Here is a 24,318-nt window from a genome sequence, read left to right as displayed (position 1 = left end):
CGTCGATTTATAAATTCCTTTGATAGAGAAGAAATTTTCCAGAACAAATTTATTTTACATGTTTATATATATATATATATATATAACATTTTTGGGGGTAAAAATATATACTTTGCATCCCCTACTTTCGTTGGGCGGGGGTACAATGTACCCCTGTCCAGGGCCGTGCAGAGGTATCCTGGGGCCCGGGGACAAACTTACTCGCGGGCCCCTTCGATTTGCACCCCCCCCCCCTTGAGCCCTGAAACCTTCTCCCAAATTATCTTGATTTGCACCTCCCCCCTTGAACTTCTTCGATGGGCCCTACAGCTACGGGCCCCCCCTCGTGGCCCCTTTTCACCCGGGCCCCGGGGATTTTGCCCCCCCCCCCCTGCCCCTGTCCCCCCTATTCCGCCGTCTCTGTACACACCGGTTACCCCCCCCCCCCCCAACGTCGGGGAGAAAAATAAACAATGATCGAGGGGTGTCCTAATAATCAAGATTTATAATTTAATCATAATATCATAATTTTTAATCTTAATACAGCCAAAGCTACAGATTTAATTTTGATCGGATTTAATCATTTAATCATTCGATGATGTCCTCATTATCAAGGCAGTAATCTCTAAAAAAACACCGAGCATTCGTCGTGCGCCGTTAATAAATACGAGCGGGAAAGACCCTTAGTTTTGTGCAGCGCCATCTTCCAAAATGTCATGGGTTTATTTAGCCAGTCATAAAACACTATTGGGTAAGAGTAGTGGCAAAAAACACCGAGCCAAAGCCGTTGACCGACCAAAACTAATAAGTTAATAGATAGATTCACGCCACCGACTCTTTTTCGAAATTTTAGATTTTATTTCACTGTGCGTTTTATTGAGCAAATATTAGTTTCATAAACTGGTACTGTACCCTTTTTTAGCGAAATTTTCACAAACATTACGCCAGGTTTACCTTTGAAAAAAATAAAGAGTGGATTATTTATTTACTTACTAATTTGTCAACGTGTGGGGCAACCGGACCCTAGAGACGCTCCAGGGATGCTAGCCAATAACGAATAGTTTTTCTTAGCAGAAGAAAATGAAATGGTTGGGCTTGTTTTTGACGCATTTCTAATCTTGTAGCTTCCGCCTACAGAATATGCTCGGGAGACGGAACGTGGGCTGGAAATTGGACAAATTACAACGAGTGTCTGCCCTACATCGAATCGGCTCCGCCTCCGAAGGTGAGCCTTTATTTTCAGTTCAATGGACGGTATGGTATATTCAATGGTTGGTCGGATTTTGAATTGTCGATAATACTTTAAAACTGATCGCTGGATTGACTGATATTTGAGCAGGCGCCAAGACCGCATTGGCTGGTCGCCGAAAAACAAATATCTATGATAGACATAAGTCATGAGTCCTTATCCAGCACGTGGTGCCATCTAAGTAAACTAACATATATATATTTCGGGAATAAAGGCTTGTTTAACTTTACATTTAGCTATAACTTCGAAATCGTTAAATCGAAATCCAAATTAATAATTGAATTATTCATCATTGATGCAAGAAATTACATCAGTAATTATTTCAGTCGCGTGAGGTTGGCAGCCATGCTGTGACTAAATGTTCCCCCATTTTCAAAAAAACTTCGATGGCCAAGAAGCCGTTGGCGTTTAGTTTACCCTCTTTACAGGGCCAGACCGGCGATTGAAAAATTTCGGCCCAGATATACAACGTTGAATTTCACCGCCGGTGTGTCCCTTTAAATAAAAGCCGTGTTGCCCCCTTGGGCCAGCCAGTGCCTCCTTGTAATAGAGAAGTGTATTCTACAATATTAAATACGCTAAATCAACTGTCGGCTTTATCATTGCCACCTGAATTATGATAAGGCCCTTGTTATTAGAGATCGCAATGAATCAATCCAATTCTTCGAAAAAACGACTTTACTGGAGAGCGTGGTGCCATCTATTATTGGCAAAATAGCGAAACAATAACGTTGTTAGAGAACCATTATTCAGTATTATAATTAGACAGCTTATACTCTACTTAGTGGACTTAAACCTAAATTAAAAATATATTGTTAAAAATTACTGTAATTTAAGTTATTGGCAAATAATATTCAGCTAGGCTAATACCCAAAGCACCACCTTAGGCCTAAGTCATCAAGCGACTTTTTAAAGCCAATAAACGAACTAATCAACGCGAGGGTTACTTTTATGTTTCGCCTTTTGGGACAAATGTAGCGTAAGCATCTTTTTTTTATTTTGACGCTAGCGACATCTGTTGAAAAATGAGCTACTTCACGTCGGGCTGACACTTGCTTTAAATAAAAGTACTGCTACTTCATGGTCTATACATTTCTTTAATATTTCGGGAGCTTTCGGACCGTGGTGCTTCTTCAGCCGCGCTTGGGAGAATATCCTCCGTCCTTCCGAACGAATGGGCAGGGCGAATGAACATTCACACCCACGTGTTACACGGACGTACGAGCTGTGAAAAGGAGTAAAGTTCCTTCCAGCTAGGAGCAAACAAACACAAGGAGAACGCAGCTAGCCTTTAAACACGCTAACGCCGGGTTGTGTACGAATTTCATTGGACGAGCGTCACGAGCCTTTACACTGAACGTTTTACGGGTGGGGGGGAAGACGATTTCCGAATTTTCCCCTTCCGACGGCAGCAGGCGCTAAAGCGTCTAGCCAATGAAAAAGGTACGCAAGAAAATCCACGACTTTTGACGGGTTGCGTTCTCCTTGTGTGGGGTGTTGTGTTCGTTGCTCCTAGCTTCCACAATTAGCCTTTTAGTTTACATAGAGCCACGTAGTGGCAAATGCGAGAAGCTCATGAACTGCTGGATTTTCGTCTGCTAAGCAAACGATTTTTCAATTAGGCGTCTGCTTAGCAGACGAAAATCCAGCAGTTTATGAGCTTCTCGTATTTGCCACTACGTAGCTATATGTAAACTGAAAAGGCTAATTGTAAAGAATAAATAAATCTTGAATAGCAAATATTCCGCGGATGGCTAACGATATTCAGTCTGCCAGCCAACAAACGAAAGTCACTGTATTACTTATTATTCTGCAAGTAGCTCAAACGTACAAAAATAATTGAACCGCAATTGAATTCTTTTGCAGATTGCGACCATCTTGTTCTACATCCTTTACATTGGCTCAGCCATATCATTAACTCTACTCTTAGTCACGTTATTTATTTTCACCTATTTCAAGTAAGATTCATTAAGAAGCCTGTTTTAATTGTTCCGAATGTTGCGATTAATAATTCGTGTGAAAAATTGCAGATCTCTTCATTGCTCAAGACTTCAAGTGCACAAGAATCTCGTCAGCGCCCTCGTCATCCACTGCGTCTTCTTGCAGCTATTCTCTTCACCCAGAGTTTACGGGAATTCCATGCAATTCAATATTTATCACGTTAGTATCTAGTATTTAAGGGTCGTTTATAATCGACGCCACGGATCAAATATAGTCTCCATTATGTGGATTTAATGGGAATATAACCTGCAAAAACAATCTTTATTGAAGGTCATTACATTTTTCAAATTACCCTGTACAGTGGCGTCCAATATTTCTAAAGCCAAAGGCAAGAGCGGCCAGATGTGCAAACGTTGGTGTTACACACCAAATACCTGAGGTTATATTCACTTTAAGGGCCGACCATAAACGACACCACGGGTCAAATAAAGATTCCTTTTCGTGAATTTAGGGGTCACCCATAAATGACCCATATAGCCTACTTTTCGTTGAGTTAAGGGGCGTTCATAAACGACGCCACGGATCAAATATAGACTCTTTTTCGTGGATTTAAGGGTCGTTCATAAACGACGTCACAGGTAAAATAAGATTCGTTTTCGTGAATTTAGGGGTCACCCATAAATGACGCCATGGATCAAATTTAGACTCTTTTTCTGGGTATTAAAGGTGGTTCATAAACGACGTCAAGGGTCAAATAAAGTTTCCTTTTCGTGAATTTAGGGGTCAACCATAAATGACACCACGGATCAAATATAGACTCTTTTTCGTGGATTTAAGGGTCGTTCATAAACGACGCCACGGATCAAATATAGACTCTTTTTTTGGGATTTAGGGTGGTTCATAATCGACGTCACGGGTCAAATAAAGATTCCTTTTCGTGAATTTAGGGGTCACCCATAAATGACCCATATAGCCTACTTTTCGTTGAGTTAAGGGGCGTTCATAAACGACGCCACGGATCAAATATAGACTCTTTTTCGTGGATTTAAGGGTCGTTCATAAACGACGTCACGGGTCAAATAAGATTCGTTTTCGTGAATTAAGGGGTCAACCATAAATGACGCCACGGATGAAATATAGACTCTTTTTCGTGGATTTAAGGGTCGTTCATTATCGACGTCGCTGGTCAAATAAAGATTCCTTTTCTAGGATTGAGGGGTCGTCCATTAATTATAAATGACTTAATGCATCTTTCACAATTTATAACGCTCCAAAGGGGTGAAATCTATATGTGGGAACCCGTAGTCCCGAGGGGTCGGACATTTACCAAAATCCCGTACACTTCGTCTAAAATCGCAAAATCTTTCAACTCTCTCTATGGTAAATTAACATTGAAATCCCAAAATCACTTCAAAAAGTAATGCTAAAATCGCCCAAATATCTACGAAATCCTGAAATCCCGTACAAAATAAAGGCAAGTGTCCGACCCCTCGCGTAGTCCAAATAACTGGTAACCCATAAAAAACCCTCCCACTGGCGTATGAAAAATGTAGGTTGGGTATTTCAGTATTTTTGGGGCAATTTGTACTAAGGGTTGGCTCGTTAGTGAAGGAACCTGACACAGCCCGATATTTGATCTGCATATGGTTTTGCGTATTTTGGTTCCTATTATCTGGGCTACAAAGAAATAGGAGGTCAATAAGGTGGTTTCATCTATACAGCTTTTATATATACTCTGCTCGATCGTTTTGAAAACTCTAAAAGAGAAATGGTTCTATAAACGATCATTATTAAAAGGAAGCCCAACGCACACACGGGTACCCGAGGTAGTGTATAGTTCTTATCTACTTTACCAATCTGTTTCGGGTAGAGTATTTTTATTAATGGGTTGGCTGGGTATTTTACAATGGCTTTTTCTATATTAATGGTGGGCATTTGTAACTTTTTACAATCACCGTGTCCGTCTGCCTGGGCTGTTCACGCCGCCACGTCGGCTTTTCCCTCATTTTCGGCGCGCCACTCCGCCGCCGCCGCCGACGTTTCTTCGGCGCGACGCCGTACTATCTTCCTATTTTCTAAAAAAATTCCAAGGGCTCTTACTCTAGTCATTATAATTATTGTTCAATGAATGATTTCTAGCAGAAATTCTATGAAAGAGTATAAAGAAATATATTTTAGTTTCTGGTCTCTCTTGGTGCATTTACTGTTTTAAATTGTTTACGGGCCTTTTTAATGATTTCGCCCCCCCCCCCTCCCCGGGCACTGCATCCGTCACTGTTACGCCGGCAAGCCTAATTACGCCGCCGCCGCCGTTCAAATTTGTCGGCGCGCCGCCGAGGGAGGCTCTAAAAATGAGACACGCCGCTGCTGATCATTTTTACATAGGCGTCGGGCCAAAGTGTAATCACGTTTTGGAATAAAAAATGCAGAATATAATATTCTGCATTTTTTATTTGAAATAAATAGTATTTAAAATTTTCTATATTTCTACATTTACCAAAAAATAAGTTGTCTAGGAACTTGATTTTACGTTTGTAATTAGTTGGTTTTTAGTAGTCTAGTTGGTGTTTAGTTGTTTTTAAGTATGGTCTTAGTAAATATTAAGTTTGTATTTGTCTCAAATACAAACTTAAAACCAAGTTCCTAGACCACTTATTTTTGGTCAGGGTAATTCATTTCTCAATATTTTTTTTTCATAGGTAGGAAGTTTATTATCTTTACATCTAGTAACAGCGAGGAAAGTACCATATTAATACAAGTCTCGGCTCAATTATTGCCTTTTTTATTATGATAAGGCCCTTGTTATTAGAGATGGCAAAGAATCTATTCGATTCTTCGAAAAACGACTTTACTGCAGAGCGTGGTGCCTTCTATTAATTGCCAAATATCGAAACAATAACGTTGTCAGAGAACCATTATGTAGTATCGTAATTACACAGCTTATACTCTACTTAATGGACTTTAACCTAAATTATTTATCCCATATAAAATTTATTGTTAAAAATTACTTTAATTTAAGTTATTGACAAATTTACAAATGAGCTAAACAACGCGAGCGGTACGGTACTTTTATGTCCCGCCTATTGGGCCAAAATGTAGCTTAAAGCAACTGTCGGCTCTATCATTGCCACCTGTATTATGAAAAGGCCCCTGTTATTAGAGATGGCCATGAATCTTTCCGATTCTTCGAAAAAACGACTTTACTGCAGAGCGTGGTGCCTTCTATTAATGGCCAAATATCGAAACAATAACGTCGTCAGAGAGCCATTATAGAGTATTATATTTAGACCACTTTTACTCTTCTTAGTGAACTTTAACCTAAATTATATATCCCATATAAAATATATTGCTAACAATTATTATAATTGAAGTTATTGACAAATTTACAAACGAGACAATCAACGCGAAGCATAATTTAATGTCCCGCCTTTTGAATCAAAATGTAGCTTCAGTATCTTGTTTTGATTTCGACGCTAGCGACATCTATTTAAAAAAGAGCTACTTCACCTAGACCCGACACTTGCTTTAAAGGGAATATAACCTTCAAAGCAATCTTTATGGAAGACCCCTTAAATTTTTCAAATTATCCTGTACAGAGGTGCCAAACATTTCAAAATCCAAGAGCGGCCATAGCTGCAGACGTTGGTGTTTTAAATGTTATATTCCTTTTAAGTATCTTTTTTTTATTTCGACGCTAGTGACCTCTGTGGAAAAAAAGAGGTTATTCACGCCGACACTTGCTTTAATACCCCATTGAGATATCGTTATTTCTATGTATAAAGTAGTTACTTTTAAAATCTGGTAAAACCTTGTGCCGTTTCATATTCAAAAGGTAACATGTTGAAAGACTAAAAATATATAAAGCGATTACAGACAGAAAGAGGAAAGAGAGGATTTACGGACTTCAAGTCCATTTTTCCAAAATCAAATAGAATACGCGATGACCTTGAAACTCCTAGTTTTCGCCCCGCTAAGTTGGCCGCAAACGGACTCTTTTCGCGCCAAATTTTCAGCTGAATAACCCGTCTCTTTAGGTATAATTAAGTGCATGATGGCATACTTATGAACTGTTACTTAAATATTTCTTCATTATTTAAATGTTTTCTGTTAATGACATCATGGAAATTTGCAGTAAATCCCAATATTTAAAAATTAAAAATTAGACTTAAAAAAGTTTATATAATTTCATTTAAAACCGTTTATTACACACCATTCTTAGTCTGCTCTAATTTAGCACGTTCATTCACGATTCAACCATATCAAACATATTAAAAGGCATTTTTAAATGGACACAAAAAGCATTACCATCAAGTTTGGTGTTGCCGTCGCTGTCGTCAAAGTGCCAGTAGACATTCGTGCAGGATTTTATGGAAACAAATAGTATTGAATAACGAAGAGTCACATTCGATATACGAAAACTAGACCCTAGTAGAATGAAGAGGTGTCTTTATTTTCCAAATATTAGGACGACAGCTTCCAACTGCTCTTTGCCGGATATTTCTCACCGCCGATAATAGAAGACATGTCTAAAGAAAAACCTATTTATATCAATACATCGGACACAAAAGAACATAAAGAAAAACTAATAAAAAATTATCAGAATAAGAGAATTTCACCGTCCGTCATGGCGGCTAGCAAACGTGTCGTCATTTTCTTTGTTGAATAACCCTATCCCCAAGTATCCCCCCGTTGGCGTGGCCGTAACACATATCTCGCACCTGATTAATCAAATGGACGAGCGGACTGAATTGTCCCACCCGTTACAATCGCTCATAACGAGTTTCTAAAAAAAATATAACATTCTAGACGGTGCGATCGGCGTTTTGGACAGACAGACACCTATCTTCCTCTGTGGCTTCTTCGCAAATAGCGGTTTCGCATTACTTGTCAACTATAGCTCTTTAGGACAATGCGGATGAGATACGAACACGTACCAAAATTTGTACAGAATATGCGCTCATTATTTTAAATACCATGAACGTATTTAGGTTCCCAAGAACATTGAATTAAGGTTATACTGAGACCGTGTTCTTATACTTATCCGAATAATGTAAAGGTCCTGAAGAACATTGAACCAAGGAAATGCAGGGTTCGATCCGTAACCTCTGAAATCGATCCGTTATCTCTGTACTCGATCGGTAATTTCGGTAGTTGATCTGTTACAGCTGTAATTGACCAGTAGTATTTGTAATCGATACCAAATCTCTTTAATCCATTTATGGATTACGTAATCGATGTTGGGGTATAGAAAAATACGAATGAAGTGGTTATTATCCCTTCGGAAAGTGTCCAATATTTTGTCAAATTGTAAATTTGGTGACGCGATGAATTTAGCAGTGCTCCTCATGAATTTATGAAAGTAATGTCAGTTTTCTCTCCTATCCGGGTACCAGGATTTCATTTGCAAGTCCATAATATTCGGCCAGCTGTACTCGACTATGGCCATCATCAATTGGATGTTTGTCGAAGGTCTGTTGTTGCACTCTCGCATCGCAGTGTCCGTTTTCAGGCACGAGACGCCTATGAAACTCTATTACTTCATCGGTTGGGGTAAGTCACAGCCCTCCTCCGCCATTCATTTTGGCTGTAGTATAGAGCTGCAATTAAGTCGAAAATGTTTCCGTTCCCGCCCATTCCCGTAGAGAAAAATTAATTCAAATCCCATTATCATTAAAATGTTTCGTTTTCCATTCATTCCCATTTCATGACTGCCTGTTTCCATCCATTCCCTTTGGCAGGAATTTTCTCATTCCCGTCCATTTCCTATATTCCCGAAATTTCCATGACCGAATCAAATAATTTCGAACATAATATTTAGTCTAATTAGTAACAAATTATTAATTGAAAAGCATTAGGATATCTTTTCCACATGGGTGACCAAACCAGAGTATTCCAAGTTAGACAATTTTATGTTCATAAAACATTTTCTCCCAGAGTCCGCAGTGTCCATCAGCGGCGATTGGCGGATTGTAAATACAAACTTCACACTCCTGAGTTTTAGACCAAAAATGAAACTAAAAATATCCCCTTACTAGTATCATCCCCCAACGTAGCCGAAAACCAGAGGCGAAACGGTAACGCTTAAGTTTGATACTAGAGACATTTGACCGCCTACACTATATAGGCCAATATTTCCGAAAGACGCGCCCGTTTCGTGTACAGAAAAGGGAAAACGCATTCCCGCCCGTTTCCGAACTTAAAAATCGCATTCCCATCCATTTCCATCCCGAAAGTTCCCTTTTGAATCCATTTCCATCCCGAAAGTTCCCTTTTCTATCCATTGCCATCCCGAAAGTACCATTTTCCATCCATTTCCATCCCGAAAGTTCCCTTTTCCATCCATTTCCATCCAGAAAGTACCCTTTTCCATCCATTTCCATCCCGAAAGTTCCCTTTTCCATCCATTTCCTTCCCGAAAGTTCCCTTTTCCATCCATTTCCTTCCCGAAAGTTCCCTTTTCCATCCATTTCCATCCTGAAAGTTCCCTTTTCCATCCATTTCCATCCAGAAAGTACCATTTTCCATCCATTTCCATCCCGAAAGTTCCCTTTTCCATCCATTTCCATCCAGAAAGTTCCCTTTTCCATCCATTTCCATCCCGAAAGTTCCCTTTTCCATCCATTTCCTTCCCGAAAGTTCCCCTTTCCATCCATTTCCATCCTGAAAGTTTCCTTTTCCATCCATTTCCATCCCGAAAGTACCATTTTCCATCCATTTCCATCCCGAAAGTTCCCTTTTCCATCCATTTCCATCCAGAAAGTTCCCTTTTCCATCCATTTCCATCCAGAAAGTTCCCTTTTCCATCCATTTCCATCCCGAAAGTTCCCTTTTCCATCCATTTCCTTCCCGAAAGTTCCCTTTTCCATCCATTTCCATCCTGAAAGTTCCCTTCTCCATCCATTTCCTTCCCGAAAGTTCCCTTTTCCATCCATTTCCATCCCGAAAGTTCCCTTTTCCATCCATTTCCATCCCGAAAGTTCCCTTTTCCATCCATTTCCATTCCGATTATATTTGACAAAAAAAATTCCTTTCCCGTCATTTGCGTGGGAATCCCGCGATTACCGCGGGAGATGGAAAAAGTCAATTCTTACGCGATTCTCTAGCGTGTAGCTTTGTGAATCTTCTCGAACGAAAATTATTAAGTAATGTCTTTAAACTGCCAAGACTAGAAAGAAACTAGGAGAGGGCACTCCATCTTTGAGCTTCATAGACCTCTTTTATAGCGGCTTTAAAAGGTTAAATTCCCCAGTACAGTAGTTAGTCAATTTCTAAGGTGAAACCGATAAAAATTAATTTTAAAAAATAACAGGTACATTTTCAGAATAGTCACGAAAATATCATGTTCGAATGAAATCACAAAAAAAATTAAGTATCTTGTAATTATTTTGCACAATGGATTTCACGTGTCATATTTTTTAGAATGAGATTTGGTCGGTTTGACTTTGGACGACCTAGACCTGTATTCTGCTTTACCTTATATCTATAAGTCGAGAATTTATTTCCATTAGTATGAAATTCCCTATACGTTTCGTTAGGGTCGCCGATCGTTTTTATGTCAATATGGACGTATTTGACGTCTATCTCGTCAGATGGCGCTTGTTGGAAGGGATACGGTAGATCCCGAAACATATGGATCATCACCGGACCAATGATGGCCGTCTTAACAGTAAGTAGCTCTCCAGATAATATTTTTGTGGTGCCGAGAGTTCTAGAACGCTTAAGACAAAGGCCCCGTGTTCAACCCTTCCAAAATAGACTCATAGAAATTAAAACATTGTCGGCTATTTTGTAGTTTTTAGTTTTAGGAACTACCGGGGTTGGGAGAGCTAATTATTTTTACCATAGCGCCGACTGAAAAACGCTAGGTTTACTTTTGCCTGCTCGATTAGGGACTTAAAGTATAGTTAAATAATAACGATGTTGGTGAAAAAGAAACATTTTATTTCGCGTCAAGTCATGAGAGAATTTTAGAAAGAGACAGTGAATAAATTTTTGCGGAGGAGGTATTTATAGTTGTTACATGAGGGGGGAGAGGTACCAAGGGGTCAGGTGGCGCCACTGGTGGAAAGGATGTCCAAATCTTTCCCTTCCAACCCGTGACGCTGCACTTTTTCCCACATTGACCCTCGTGTTGCAATTCACAGGATACAAGAATAGACAAATACATTAGTGGAAATTTTACTCCCAGACAATCTGGCGCCTAAATATTTTCTCGCGACAACTTGTTTTATTTTTAGTTCTTTTACAAATTATTAAAGGTTTTCACATATTTTGAATCTTTTCCTCAAAGATAACACGCGAGTGACGTCAAGAGTTGAGGGGGTTGTCTTAGCTTTTTAGTAGGTCGTTGTCCTTTTTAGCTCGTTCAGTTTCAATCGTCTTTTTAAATTTGTAATTCTTTTGAGAGCTAATTAGTCTTCCCCCTTTTCCAACAGGTCAATGCTATTTTTCTAGTGAACATAATTCGTATCCTTCTGGCGAAATTACGAGGGAATTCGTCCGTTGAGATCGTGCAAGTATCGTAAGTGCCAATTTCAATTATTAAAACCAAATACACTTTCGCAACGGTAACAAACTAAACAAATTATAACTTTGAACTGTTATTATAGACAAAGCTATCCAACTTTAGTAGGTTGGACTACGGAAGTTTTCGGATGGCGCCCATAAGTCAGACTTTCTTTCCCTAAATCTTCCCTCTTTTATCGTTCTTGCATGGGAGCGCCATCTAGGTTAACTATAATAAGTAATGAAAGCTACTTTTTAAAAAAATACCGAAATTATTTAAATATTTTATAAGTTATTGACTTCTCCCATCCTCATTCTTCACACAGGTAATGGAAGAAAATTTGTTACTAGTATAAACTGTATAGCATCTTAATCGAACCTCCTAAAAGTTGAATAGCCCTGGTATAGACTCTGTTTCCCGGCAAAACGTGGTCGCCGACATTTCCCCTCATGTCCGCCATCACCCGGCGAATACCTTTAGCCTACCCTCGAGCATTTTCTGGTCAATTGGGAACTACACTTTATTCGAGAATGAATGTAGAAAATTGATAGTGGGGTAGCTCCGGACAGCTTAGGGCAAACGAATAGTGCTGGTGGATTTTAAATTTGGGAAATTAATCCCATGTTCATCAGGAGATTGACGAAGGCTAGAATTTGGTTTGGCGAAATTTAAAATATGTGATTCTGAATGTGAAACCCTACCTCATTTATCATAAAAAATATTTAAATGGACTATTGTCTACAGGGAAACTCTTCAATTGCGTTAATATTGCTTAATTTTGGAAATGTTGGCACCCACATTTTAGCTCGATACAACGTCTATTTGAAATCTTAATGTGGACTGACGATAATTGATAATTATTTTGGTGAACTTTTGAAGGAAAGCCGCCAAAGCGACCGCTCTACTTTTCCCTTTATTGGGAATTCCCCACCTTTTGTTTTGTATCAATCCGGGAGATAATTCGGGATTTCAACCTATATACTTAGTCTTTTACGCAGCCTTGCAGTCGTCCCAGGTAAATACGCATGACAATGATTAACCAAACGTTTTTATACCATTTTGGGAACCTTGTTATTATAATGGTTTTCAAATCTTGTCTAATTTCAGGGGATATTCGTTTCAGTATTATACTGTTTTCTGAATTCAGAGGTAAGTTCAAAGTATTTGAAATGATCAATTGTCCAATTTTCAATCGTTATGTTTTTGGTAAATGCTTCAAATGTATTTCTCCGAATTGTAAAAATATGTTTCAGATAATAATAGTTAAGTATGACACTTGCTATTACCTAAACGCTAAATAAGTCTTTTCCACCATTGACAATACCGAGGTCTGACAACGCTCGGCGAAATGATCCTCTCTCTAGCTTTTTTTACAGAATAGCCTAGGCTTATCTAAAATTAAACCTTTACAATAACGCTCTTTACTTTGACATAGTAATTATGAATGATTAAATTTCAACCTATAATTGATTCTTATCAGAATTAAACATTGTGATTCGGATAACAAACACTTGCTGAGGTTGGTGGTAATAGTAAGTGTAGGGAGCTGTTGGCTCACGTGGCATTTAACCCGACCACCGGTACCCGGTGATTGTCTTCACGAGTCACTAATTTACTTAGGCCTGTGTGTACCTTGGGTATTAGCGTAGCTGATTTCTTTTTTTAAGCACCCAAGAGCTTTTTCGGATTCACCGTTTGCTTTAATTAAAGAATAATAAATCATATCAGTAGGGGTTCTATTTAAAGCAAGTGTCGGCTCTAGGTGAAGTAGCTCTTTTTTCAACAGATGTCGCTAGCGTCGAAATCAAAACAAGATGCTGAAGCTATTTTTTGACTCAAAAGGCGGGACATAAAAGTATGCTTCGCGTTGATTGGCTCGTTTGTAAATTTATCAATAACTTTAATTATAGTAATTGTTTACAATATATTTTATGGGATATTTAATTTAGGTTAAAGTTCACTAAGTAGAGTAAAAGTGGTCTAAATATAATACTCTATAATGGCTCTCTGACGACGTTATTGTTTCGCTATTTTGAATTTTAGCTTCCGTTCCCATTAATAGATGGCTCCACGCTCTCCACGAAATTAATTTTTTTCGAAGATTCGGATAGATTCATGGCCATCTCTTATAACACGGGCCTTTTCATAATAAAGGTGGCAACGATAGAGCCGACAGTTGCTTTAATATTGGGGACACTCTTTTCCGCATTAAAGGAAGTGTTGGCTCCATCTTTTCACTTGTATTATGAGTAGGCCGTTGTTATTAAAGATGGCAATGTATCTATCTGATTCTTCGAAAAAATTACTTTACTGGAAAGCGTGGTGCCATCTATATGTATTAATGGCCAAGAAAGCTAAAATTCAAAAAAGCGAAACAATAACGTCGTCAGAGAACCATTGCAAAGTATTATAATTAGACACCTTATGCTAGACCTTAAACTAAATTATATATCCCATATAAAATATATTAATAAAAATGACCATAATTTCAGTTATTGTGAAATTTACAAACGAGTCAATCCACGCGAAGGGTACTTTTGTGTCCATAATTTTGGGTCCAAAGTTAGCTGAAGCATCTTGTTTTGATTTCGATGATAGCGATATCTGTTGAAAAAAAGAGTTGCTTGAGCTCTGGATATCTATACATTTTCTAAATTAGAAAAATTAAACTCTTTAAATCGTATTAAGTGAGAATAATTTTGGAATTACCCTTAGTAACATAGATGTATCCCTCTAAACTCTCTATTGACGGGTTTTCTTTAAAATAGTTTGTAAGACGTGAATGGAGTCGGAGTTCCACAATGACGTCACAGAAGAGAGTTACAATTTGTTTCGGCGGATAGTAAAAGTGACACTGCCTTTTTATTTTCTGCCAAAAATCCGGTTTTCCTTTTACGGATAAAACAAACGGCCATCCCGTTTTGGACTCGAAACAAAATCGATTTTCTTATATATAAAGTTCTAAACGAAAGGAAAATCGATGGTTTTTTCTTTAGTTTTCCTTCGTAACGAAAACACATTTTCCACGTAGTCATGTTTGTGTATGGCAGCTAGACATGTCACTGCTTTATGGCAACATATATTCTTGGGTGGCAGGTTTAAATTATTAGGATTAACAACCATGACACTACTTCCAATGACAATAATGTATAGAAGAACTTAGGACTGTGGCTAATAGCTCTGCTGTTACGTTGTTATATCGACGGCTTTCGCTAATTTAAACTCCATCTTGATTTTAGGTCTAAAGCGCCATCTATTGAAAGATATTCGAAATATTATTTAAGTAATATTATGTTAAGCGTAAGTTGGTGGCTTGGGTATTCAATAACCTCATTATTATTATTAATTAATTATTATAAATATATTATTTTTATGAATTACATAAATCGCTTCTTAACCATTATAATAATAATTATTATTATTATTATTTTTATAATGATTTTTATTTCTGGGTATGTTTGAATATTTGAAAAACATAGTATTAGTTATTGTTAATAACGAAAATAAAAATATTTTAGCTTCTTTGAAAGTTTCAAACCGACTTTCTTTATATTAGGCAGTAAAACCCTTTACTGTCTTTAAAGAAATGGGTCAAACGTTTGAACTATTTAAAAAAAAAACAATTTTAAATTGTATTTAATGTCGTCATGAAAATGATATTCAGAGAATACTAGACCACGACCTTCCGATTTCCCTCAAGTTTTATTTCCCCTTTTTTCGGGTAAAGAGGGTGAACACAATATGCGACTGTATGATCTCTCGCAGTCGCCGTGTAGAATATCTTCCTGGAATCATGAAAACAGGGGCTTTAGATGCAGCGAGATATTCTTTGTTAACATAAATACATTTGTGCCGTCAATAATACTTGACCACTCTGCAATCAATAAAAATTTCGTTGTCTCATTTCTGATCAAATTTCAACTTCTCCCTCATCGACCGAGGGGTAAGACGGTCTCACATAACCTGTACACCGAGTTCGTGCATTTAGCACTGTTAAAGGTACATATTTTCAAGAGTTCGCGAGTTCCATTTAGCACTGTCAAAGGTACGGCAGTGTACACCGAGTTCGCAGAGTGTCTTACCCCTCGGCATCGACTGCCATCTAGTATTTTAAATTGGTACTCTCTTAGAGTTGACTCTTAAAGGAACGAATTGTAATCTTACGGCTTTTTCCTGGTTTAGGTTCAAAATGTGGTGTACAGCGCGTACATCAGGGCTATTTTGCGAAGAAACCCCAACCGAAGGTATTCTCGAAGGCGGACCTTATCGAGAACTTCAACTACATTTCTTTCTACAAACGATAGGCAGAGAACCGACTCGATCTACCCGTCCAACAAATAAAGCGAACACAGATTTACCCGTTCCTGCGGCGATTTCAAATCGTTCCGTTTACCCGAGCGAGCTTAAGATGATATCGCCGATCGGAGGACATTTTACAATACTCAACCAACGACATCCCGCAAGATTTCCAAAAGCCACAACGTCAATTTAAACGAAAAAACAACAAATTCTAACATATAATAGATTATTCAAGTTTTAAAAGAAATATATGTATATTGTGGAGGATTTCGTTAAATTTAAAAATAATTACTAGATGGAACCAAAGGCAAAGTGGCGTTCACTCTAGCCGTTACCGATTACGATATTTATAGGGTAGATTCTACGCCATCTATATTAATATCAATCATTCTAAGGTCTATTTTAATTAAAAAATGTCTCGCTTTTATTCAAGAAATTGTGAAATAAGTGAAAAAGCGTAAAGCTGTGATAAAGGCACGATAAAGTCCTCTTTGAGACTGTTGTTAATGAGTAAATTCACTGGCATTAAAATAAATCGCAATAAATTAAATAATTTATCATTCATCGCTTGAAATACGTAAAAGTTTAACACATCTAATTCGTTAATTTATGAGTGATATAATGTTAATAATAACCCAAACGTATGACGGACTTAGAGGTCGGTAATGGTTAATCATTATCCATAATTAAATTGATTTTTCTTTTGGAAAAAAATGTAAACAAAGAAATTTTCCGGTTAATATTTCGGAAGATGATTAAAAAATATGTATTACTCGTAAAATTTGAGCTTTTTATCGAAAAAAACGTCGTTTCTCCGATTAATTTTACAAATTTATAAAACAATTAATCGTATAATACAGAAATATAAATTACTTGATCAAAACGTTTTACGAATAATTTTGAGAGCTTTATCTATTGAATAAAAGTTAACCATCCCCGACCTCTAGACGGACTTGTATTTTGAAATTAATTGTTGAAAGTTATAAATAAAATGTGAAAATTTTAACCCTTGTGGAAATGAAAAAAGCGTGAATGAGTATTTTAAAAACACATCAACTAAATTAAATATCTGTAATGGAATTATCTAAAAATAAAATAAATTGAATGATTCATTAAATGTCTCCTATACAAATTCGTATTAATAACATATATGTGTATATATATATATAAATATATATATATATATATATATATATATATGAAATGAAATGAAAATATATTTTATTACCTGCCCACAACGTGTACAAAAACACTTTTAAGAGTGATACAGGGAGTGTTAAATTAATATTTAGCGCATATTATTATTCATATAAAACTTGACCATAAAACATTTATAGAAATATTAAACGATTGCGTACAAGAAATAAATTACAACTACGATAACAAATATATATATATATATATATATATATATATATATATATATATATATATATATATATATATATATATATATATATATATATATATATATATATATATATATATAATTTATATTAGTCTGAATTAGCCGCAACATGGGTCGAAAAACGCAGTTGTTCCTTAAGAATGAAAGCAAAAATTTATAGTACGTTCTGTCCAAGTAACCTGATTTGTTGGCCACGTTTAAAACCCGAGCCAGTATTTTGGATTTTTTTATCTTTTTAATTGATAAAAACTAAATGATAATTTGAATAAAAAAACTTATTATAAAAAAAGACCAAACGAAACGTAATCTGCACTGTAGCGCCAATATTTGATCCTCATGGCATACTCTCGCCATTCGTAATCAGGGGAAAATTGTTATTTCAAAATTTGTGTCGTCTCAAAATAAAATGGGACCATGAGTTAACAGAGCATTTACCTTTAGAATTCGAACCATGGCGTAACGAATTAAAATATTTAAATGAAATTAAACTTCCTCTATACGTTTTTCACGAGGCTCCGGCTAACGTTAGTGAGGTGGGAATCCTTTTTTTTCTGTGACGTTTCGACTCAGTCTTACGGAATGGTTATTAATTAAAGATATATAGCTAATTATCAAACAATAGGGGCGTATTTCGTCACGTGAAAAACCAGAGTAGCCCCATTGACGAAACCCACTCAAGCAATTCCCCACCTAGAGCTTATAGCGTGCCTCTTAGGAGCTAGATTAGTAAAATAAATGAAAGACGTCTCGGACGGACTCCACAGTGGCTTTCGGGTGGATCAAACGAACGGACCAAACGTGTTACGGAAACTAGAAGAAACTCGATAATTGATAGATGGGATGATTTCCCTGGGGTGATGAACCCCGCTGACATAGCCTCGAGAGGTATTTCCGCGAAGGACTTAAAAAGTGGTAAGCTCTGGTAGGCAGGCCCCCCTTTTTTAAGACAATCTTAAGAAAACTGGCCCCAATTGCGTAACCAAACTGAATTACCTTCGGAAGTATTAGAGGATGAGTGCAAAACTGTAGAATGTGGAAACCGGAATTCATAAAGTTATATATTTAAAGAGGTATAGTTTTCTTAGGGAAACCTATAGAGTAGGGGCTTACGTTTATACAGGGTGTTAATGGTTCTCGAGATGAATTTTGAATGACCTTGAACTAATGTTTCAAGGTCATCATAAGTTACCAATTTCGAACTCCCCCACTCAGTTTAGAGTGTCACGACAATTTTGATCTATTAGATCTGGAAGTTTTCGATTTATAAGCCCTTAAATGTTGTGTCTTGATTAGAATACCACACACGACCATATGGTTTTTGGTCTAACATTTCTCGGCTTACCATTGGTCAAATTAGATCGAGTCCCAGCTGTTTAGACTTAAAATTAAACGTAGAACACATTCTTAATTGGAACCATTCTTCTAGTCCTAACGGTTCTCGAGATAAAATTTGAATGACCTTGAATAACTGGTTCAAGGTCATTGAAATTTTCATTGTCATTTTAATAATAATAATAATAATAATAATAATCAGCACCCTCTATGTAACCTGCAAATTTCAAATTCTTACACAAAACACATTTTGAGTAATTGGCTTTGTATCGTTTTTTAGTTATTACCCTGTAGAATGATAAAATTGAAAATTCCTGAAACAAAATTTTACGAGTATGTGGTAGATTAAAGTAGAGCGCCATGATAAAAAGCCCTCTAGAGCACTTAATAAAACAACTAGGTTTTCTAGATTACTAACCGAAAAAGCCCACGAAGTTTTGTAAGGTGGAGTTAGTAATGCAAGTACGCAATAAAGGGTGTGCTACTGGTTGATAGCCGATAGGTAGCAATAGCGAAATTGGTAGTCAACAATTGTTTTAAATGTAAGAGATTAACGGCACAGGCCGTCGGATCCAGTGTCATTTTAAGACCTTCGTATATTTATTTCTAAGAAGAAATGTTTTTACTTGAATGTTTTCATATTCATAAACTTTCGTAGGCCCCTTCAAACCATCGTAAGCCCTGGGTACAGTGCCCATTGTGCCCATTGGATAAAAAGGCCCTGGCCGGACCTCCCGAAGCGTAAGAATAGAGCAGTCAAATCCGTTTAAAGTAGTGGGAATTGATTACTGCGTGATTACGAAAAAAATGGTTCTAAGTTAAAAATACACTTCTATGCGTTATCTCTTAATGGGTACGATATTGACCCCGTAAATAAATACGAAACAAAAGTCAGAGAACCATTTGGGCTAATACCAAGAAGCCTTTTTACTGTATAGCAAGATTTATAATTGGAATAACTTCCAGAATGCAAGATCAAAGATGATAGGGTTTCGCCCTTGATTTCCCTTGAGTCAAGAAGAACGCGAGTGGTAGGATAGTTAGCTTTGAACTCTTCCGGCATGATTGCATCTATGCCTTCTCTAGTAGGCCATATAATGATTTGGCCTAATCGAAAGGAAGTGAAATTAATCAACGTACAAATGTTACTAATAGTACTTGATGAAAACCCAAATTTATTTATTTATTTGAAAGAAGAAAAGATACAGATCGTTAAGCTAGTTATAGCTTGTGTACAATCTTGCAGTACCCGACAGCAGAGCGAAGAAATTCAAAAGACGTAATAATATGTAAAATTTCGCTTAAAGAAGAAACTACGCGGAAGCACAAAATGGGTTTAAGTTTGGAAAACAGACTGAATACAGAACATTAAGATAAATAAAAAAAAACCGAACAAAATAAAGTAAAAAATAAAAAAGCCGTGTTGAATCATTAGGCTAATACAACAAAACAAGACAAAACTGGACAAAACTGGCCAGTCGAACAAAGAGGGAGTCTACAACAATCTAAGATAATTAAAAACTGTTCATTGACATTCAAATTTCTGAGTTGTCCGGTGGAGATACCTTATTGGGAATGCAATTAGTTTTCCCCGGGTTAAGTAGTTGGAATAGTGCGATGAGATTTTTCTTAGTAGAACAAGATATCTCCATCACTATCTTTCATATTTTCAATTCTAAGCTTCATTACTTTCAACTTATTTCCACCGTCTATAGCTTCCTGACTTCATCCTTGAGAATATTTTCAACTTGTCTAAGCTTGTAGATCTGTACGTCAAATCTTTGTTTTAAGGCTTCGATTTCAGCTTTTAAGTGCAACAAGTGTAGGGCTCTTCTTCTACAACACCACGTCCATTTAGAAGTTTCTCTTGCTCATGGTGATTAATATTGATGTTTTTAATCAAGACATTTAAAATGTCTTGGACATCGATATCATGATTAAGTACAGCATCTGTAGCTGCATTTAGTATCTTTACAGGCTGCTAATTTATGACACTAAAGACGTTACTCTTATTAGGTGAAAACTATTCACCAGTACCGAACTGTTTTAAGTGCTGCTTAGGGCAGAGCTTGGCAGACGCGTATCTAGGGTATGGCAAACATGGCGCGTGCCATGGGCGCAACTCGACGGGGGGCGCCAAATTATGTTTTAATTTTTATTTTGGCGATCTGATTTGGCGTCGTGTTTTTGGCGCAATTTCTATGGTTTGCCATGGGTAAAATTTTCCTAGCTACGCCACTGGAGCTTGGACGTCACCAAAAAGTCCAGTATAGTTCACGACTTGGTTTACGATTAGTCTGAAATTAAACTCTTGGCGGTTGAAAACTAATTTTTAGATTATATATCGGCAATTGCTATACGTTGGCCGGAAAATAAAGGAAGTTTAAGGATACGATTTGAACAGATTTCGGATTTCCCTAATTGTTTTAGGTATTGCTTTATTTAGCTAAATAAGAATCAAGAATATATTTTGAAATAACATGGTAAATGTTTCTTACATCTTAGGATGTGTAGATGGAACTCATATCAGAATAAATGCTTCAAAATCTCACCGGTGGACATATTTTAAAAGAAAAAATTATTAATTACAGTTATATTACTTGTTTTAATTCAAATTAAGTTATATTTTTATTTGCGTTTTCAATTCAATTAAGATTAAAATTATATGTGATGCAGATAAAAATATTTTGGACGTTTTCGCGGGATATCATGGGTTCGTCCATGATGCTCGTGTGTTGACGAACTGTTTTATTTACTCAGATCTTAAAGAAATCTGCAAAGGCAACATATTTTTATTGATAATTTTCTAAAAAGTACTTGTTAAGTAATTTAATTAGTTGTTTACCCTTACAGATGGATACCTCTTAGGAGATAGTGCCTATCCCTTAGAGACGTTTTGTATGACGCCATTTCAAGACAATGGTCATTTAAGTTCAGTGTAGAAAACATTTAACAAGAAATTAAGTAGATAATTTAATTGGCGATTTAAAGAAAAGATTCCATTTGTTACAAGTACAGATTTTAGAGACATTGAACTCATTTGCGACAAAGTAATATCTTGTTCAGTTCTCCACAACTTGAGTGATGAAGATGATTTTAATGATTTAGTTGAATTAAATATCAGTTCAGATTCAGATGATGGCGAAGAAGATGTTGTCTGAAAGTGAAGCTAGGCAAAAAGTAAAAGCTATGCCATTAAGAAATAGGATTGCTCAAAGTTTGTTTGAACTTGAGCATAAGAAAAAATAAAACAATAAGAATATAACAATATGTTTATTTTACTAAACAAATTGTCAATATTTAAATAATAAGTTGAAATCTACCATTTTTTCCTAGATAAATTACATCCTAATTTGTAATTTTCTTATGATTGGTTTATAGTTATGGAACTCTACAATAACGCAAAGTACAACAGAAGATTATTAGCATAAATCAAATTAAAATTTTACATCGAAAGGATCCGCCACAAAGGCCTTCAACTTCTTTGGGCTTTTAGAGTTTTTATAATACTTAATTTTTTTACTTATTTATAGACAGTTTCAGCAACTCATACAAATGTCGTAAACACGAACGTCTATAACTTTTCACAACCTTGCTGCCACTGTTTAGTATCACAATTCCAATTCATCAATCCTAATATTTTGGTCATTATTTCTTCAACTGTTCAATTATAATTTTTTTAAACTTGTAGTTTTTCATTATTGAATTTCATTTTCTCCTCATGTTGTAGCCTTTTATTTTCAAGTTTTTCTTCGTGGCTGGTTTGCAATTCCTCTCTTAATTTCCTGAGCTCTTGCGCCATTCTCAATCTCTTTTTGTTTTTTCTTTCTTCCCAGTATTTGGGGTACATTTATCATTATTAATGATGTTTCTTTCTTCGTCTCTTGTGTGGCTCTTGCGACGTATTAGCGCTGTAATATCAATGCGTCCAAATTAAAACGGGAAATGTTTAGATTACAAATAATAATAATAATAATAATAATAATAATCAGCTAGGCTAATACCCAAGGCACCACCTTAGGCAATTTTATATGTAGTTGAAATCCAACTAAGAAAATAGGCAACTGCTGTAGTGATTCAGATTTATCGGCACCATAGAAAACAGATAATTTTAGGGCAACAGCCTTTTGTAAAATAATCAAACTCATAATTTCGTCTTTGTATTAGAAATATTATGAACCTTTGTTAATTTTTAACAAAGTGATTTTTACTTTTCTTGAAAGATTTCCTTTAGTTGCGTTTGCCTAATCTTCTTGCCAGGGCCTCTCATCACGACTGGTGCAATATTTGGCTTATTTAAAAGCACCTCATCCAATTGCCTATAGATAAAACTTATCACTTACTGAAATCTAAAATGCATATATTTTTTTCATTAAGGGGGAAGTCAGCAATAACCATAGAAATAAGACGTTTTTACGACACTCGCCAATTCTACAATAATTAAGATATGAAACCGCGTGTTTTTACATAATTTTCTTTGAAACCTTAACTAGTCAATGATTGAAGATGTACATTCGAATTCCTTTTTAACGTTTAATTAGAAATATTTTATTAACTATAGTACTTGGAAACTGGCGGCCTTGAATTTTTTTTTTACTAGTGGACCGATTTTTAAAATTAAAAGTGTTCTCGATAGGTTTGGCATAAATCTAGTTTACGATTGAAAACGGCTAGCTCGAAAGACTAATTTATTATTCAATTAAAACCACATTTTTCTAGTAGTTAACCTGCCTGACGCTTGAAGTCGCTAGGGTCTTGGTGAGCGACTTTCTTAAAAAATAGCAAAATTGAAATGTAACGCGCGCTATATCACTTTATTCCACGAGGTAATTTTTTAGCGCGAGTACGTTTTTAAAAAGTCGGAAAAGGGTTAATGCTTCACCTATAATTTATTCCATCTCAATATATCTATGTATTCCCAACTCAATGTAAACGTCTTTTGGGCAACGTTCCCCTGGTAGAGATTTTTACGAAACCCTTATGGTACATTTTAATATAAGGTTAAGTAAAACGATGTTTTTTTTAAATTTGAATACGGCCAATCTGTAAAGTTATTTAGCGTTTACATAAATCTGCGACTTCTAAACGAATAGAATTCTTTGTTATTGAATCTCGCTTCTAAACGCGAAATGGGTAGAATTTCCGCCCCTCGTCACGCTTCTCGTAAGCCACCGTCACGGAAAAGAATCCACAGAAATAAAAGGATTTCTAATCAGTAAGTACTTGTACCATACACGATACGCAGACCGTTTACAATTTCCGACTGAGTATTGTGTTTTCCAGGAAGGCGAAAGTAAACTGTATTCTCGATACTGAAGAATCCGCGATTTCAACCGAAAATTATCAAATGAAAGTTGAACAAAATTTGGCTTCGACCTCGAATCAACGACAGTCTAACTCTGGATTTAGGGCGATAGAAATTGAAAATGAATATGTCCAAAGGGAAGTTGACCGAAGTTTGGCCTCTGAAGATTTATTCTCGACCCCAAAACGACGTCGATTTGTATCTAATATTTATCCGCAAGAAGTCGAAATAGTGAGAAATATTTCTATAACACCAACTAAAGGCGAATAGCCGCTCATCCAGTCAAAAATTGAAAACAG

At 36.5% G+C, this 24,318-nt stretch overlaps 1 protein-coding gene across 2 annotated transcripts in view; it reads left to right on the top strand.

Moving 5' to 3' along the window:
- LOC149926138 (corticotropin-releasing hormone receptor 1-like) overlaps nucleotides 1–17,048 on the top strand; it is an 84,040-nt gene extending 66,992 nt beyond the window's left edge. The window contains exons 3-12 of one of the 2 annotated variants that reach the window (XM_090159901.1): nucleotides 1,104–1,204; nucleotides 3,095–3,186; nucleotides 3,259–3,388; nucleotides 8,563–8,719; nucleotides 10,705–10,835; nucleotides 11,605–11,690; nucleotides 12,555–12,690; nucleotides 12,783–12,824; nucleotides 15,858–15,919; nucleotides 15,980–17,048. In XM_090159901.1, the coding sequence (XP_090016027.1) occupies nucleotides 1,104–1,204; nucleotides 3,095–3,186; nucleotides 3,259–3,388; nucleotides 8,563–8,719; nucleotides 10,705–10,835; nucleotides 11,605–11,690; nucleotides 12,555–12,690; nucleotides 12,783–12,824; nucleotides 15,858–15,919; nucleotides 15,980–16,016 (974 nt within the window). In that variant the 3' untranslated portion in view covers nucleotides 16,017–17,048. Of the gene's footprint in view, nucleotides 1–1,103; nucleotides 1,205–3,094; nucleotides 3,187–3,258; nucleotides 3,389–8,562; nucleotides 8,720–10,704; nucleotides 10,836–11,604; nucleotides 11,691–12,554; nucleotides 12,691–12,782; nucleotides 12,825–15,857 lie in introns of both variants that reach the window. The other variant, XM_090159900.1, reaches the window with a different exon arrangement.
- The last annotated feature ends 7,270 nt before the right edge of the window (nucleotides 17,049–24,318 follow it).

This window comes from Leiobunum rupestre, chromosome 10 (assembly GCF_980474605.1).
Source record: "Leiobunum rupestre chromosome 10, qqLeiRupe1.1.hap1, whole genome shotgun sequence".
Taxonomy (NCBI): domain Eukaryota; kingdom Metazoa; phylum Arthropoda; class Arachnida; order Opiliones; family Sclerosomatidae; genus Leiobunum; species Leiobunum rupestre.
The sequence above is the reverse complement of the archived record's forward strand: the minus strand, read 5'-3'. Positions and strand labels throughout refer to the sequence as shown.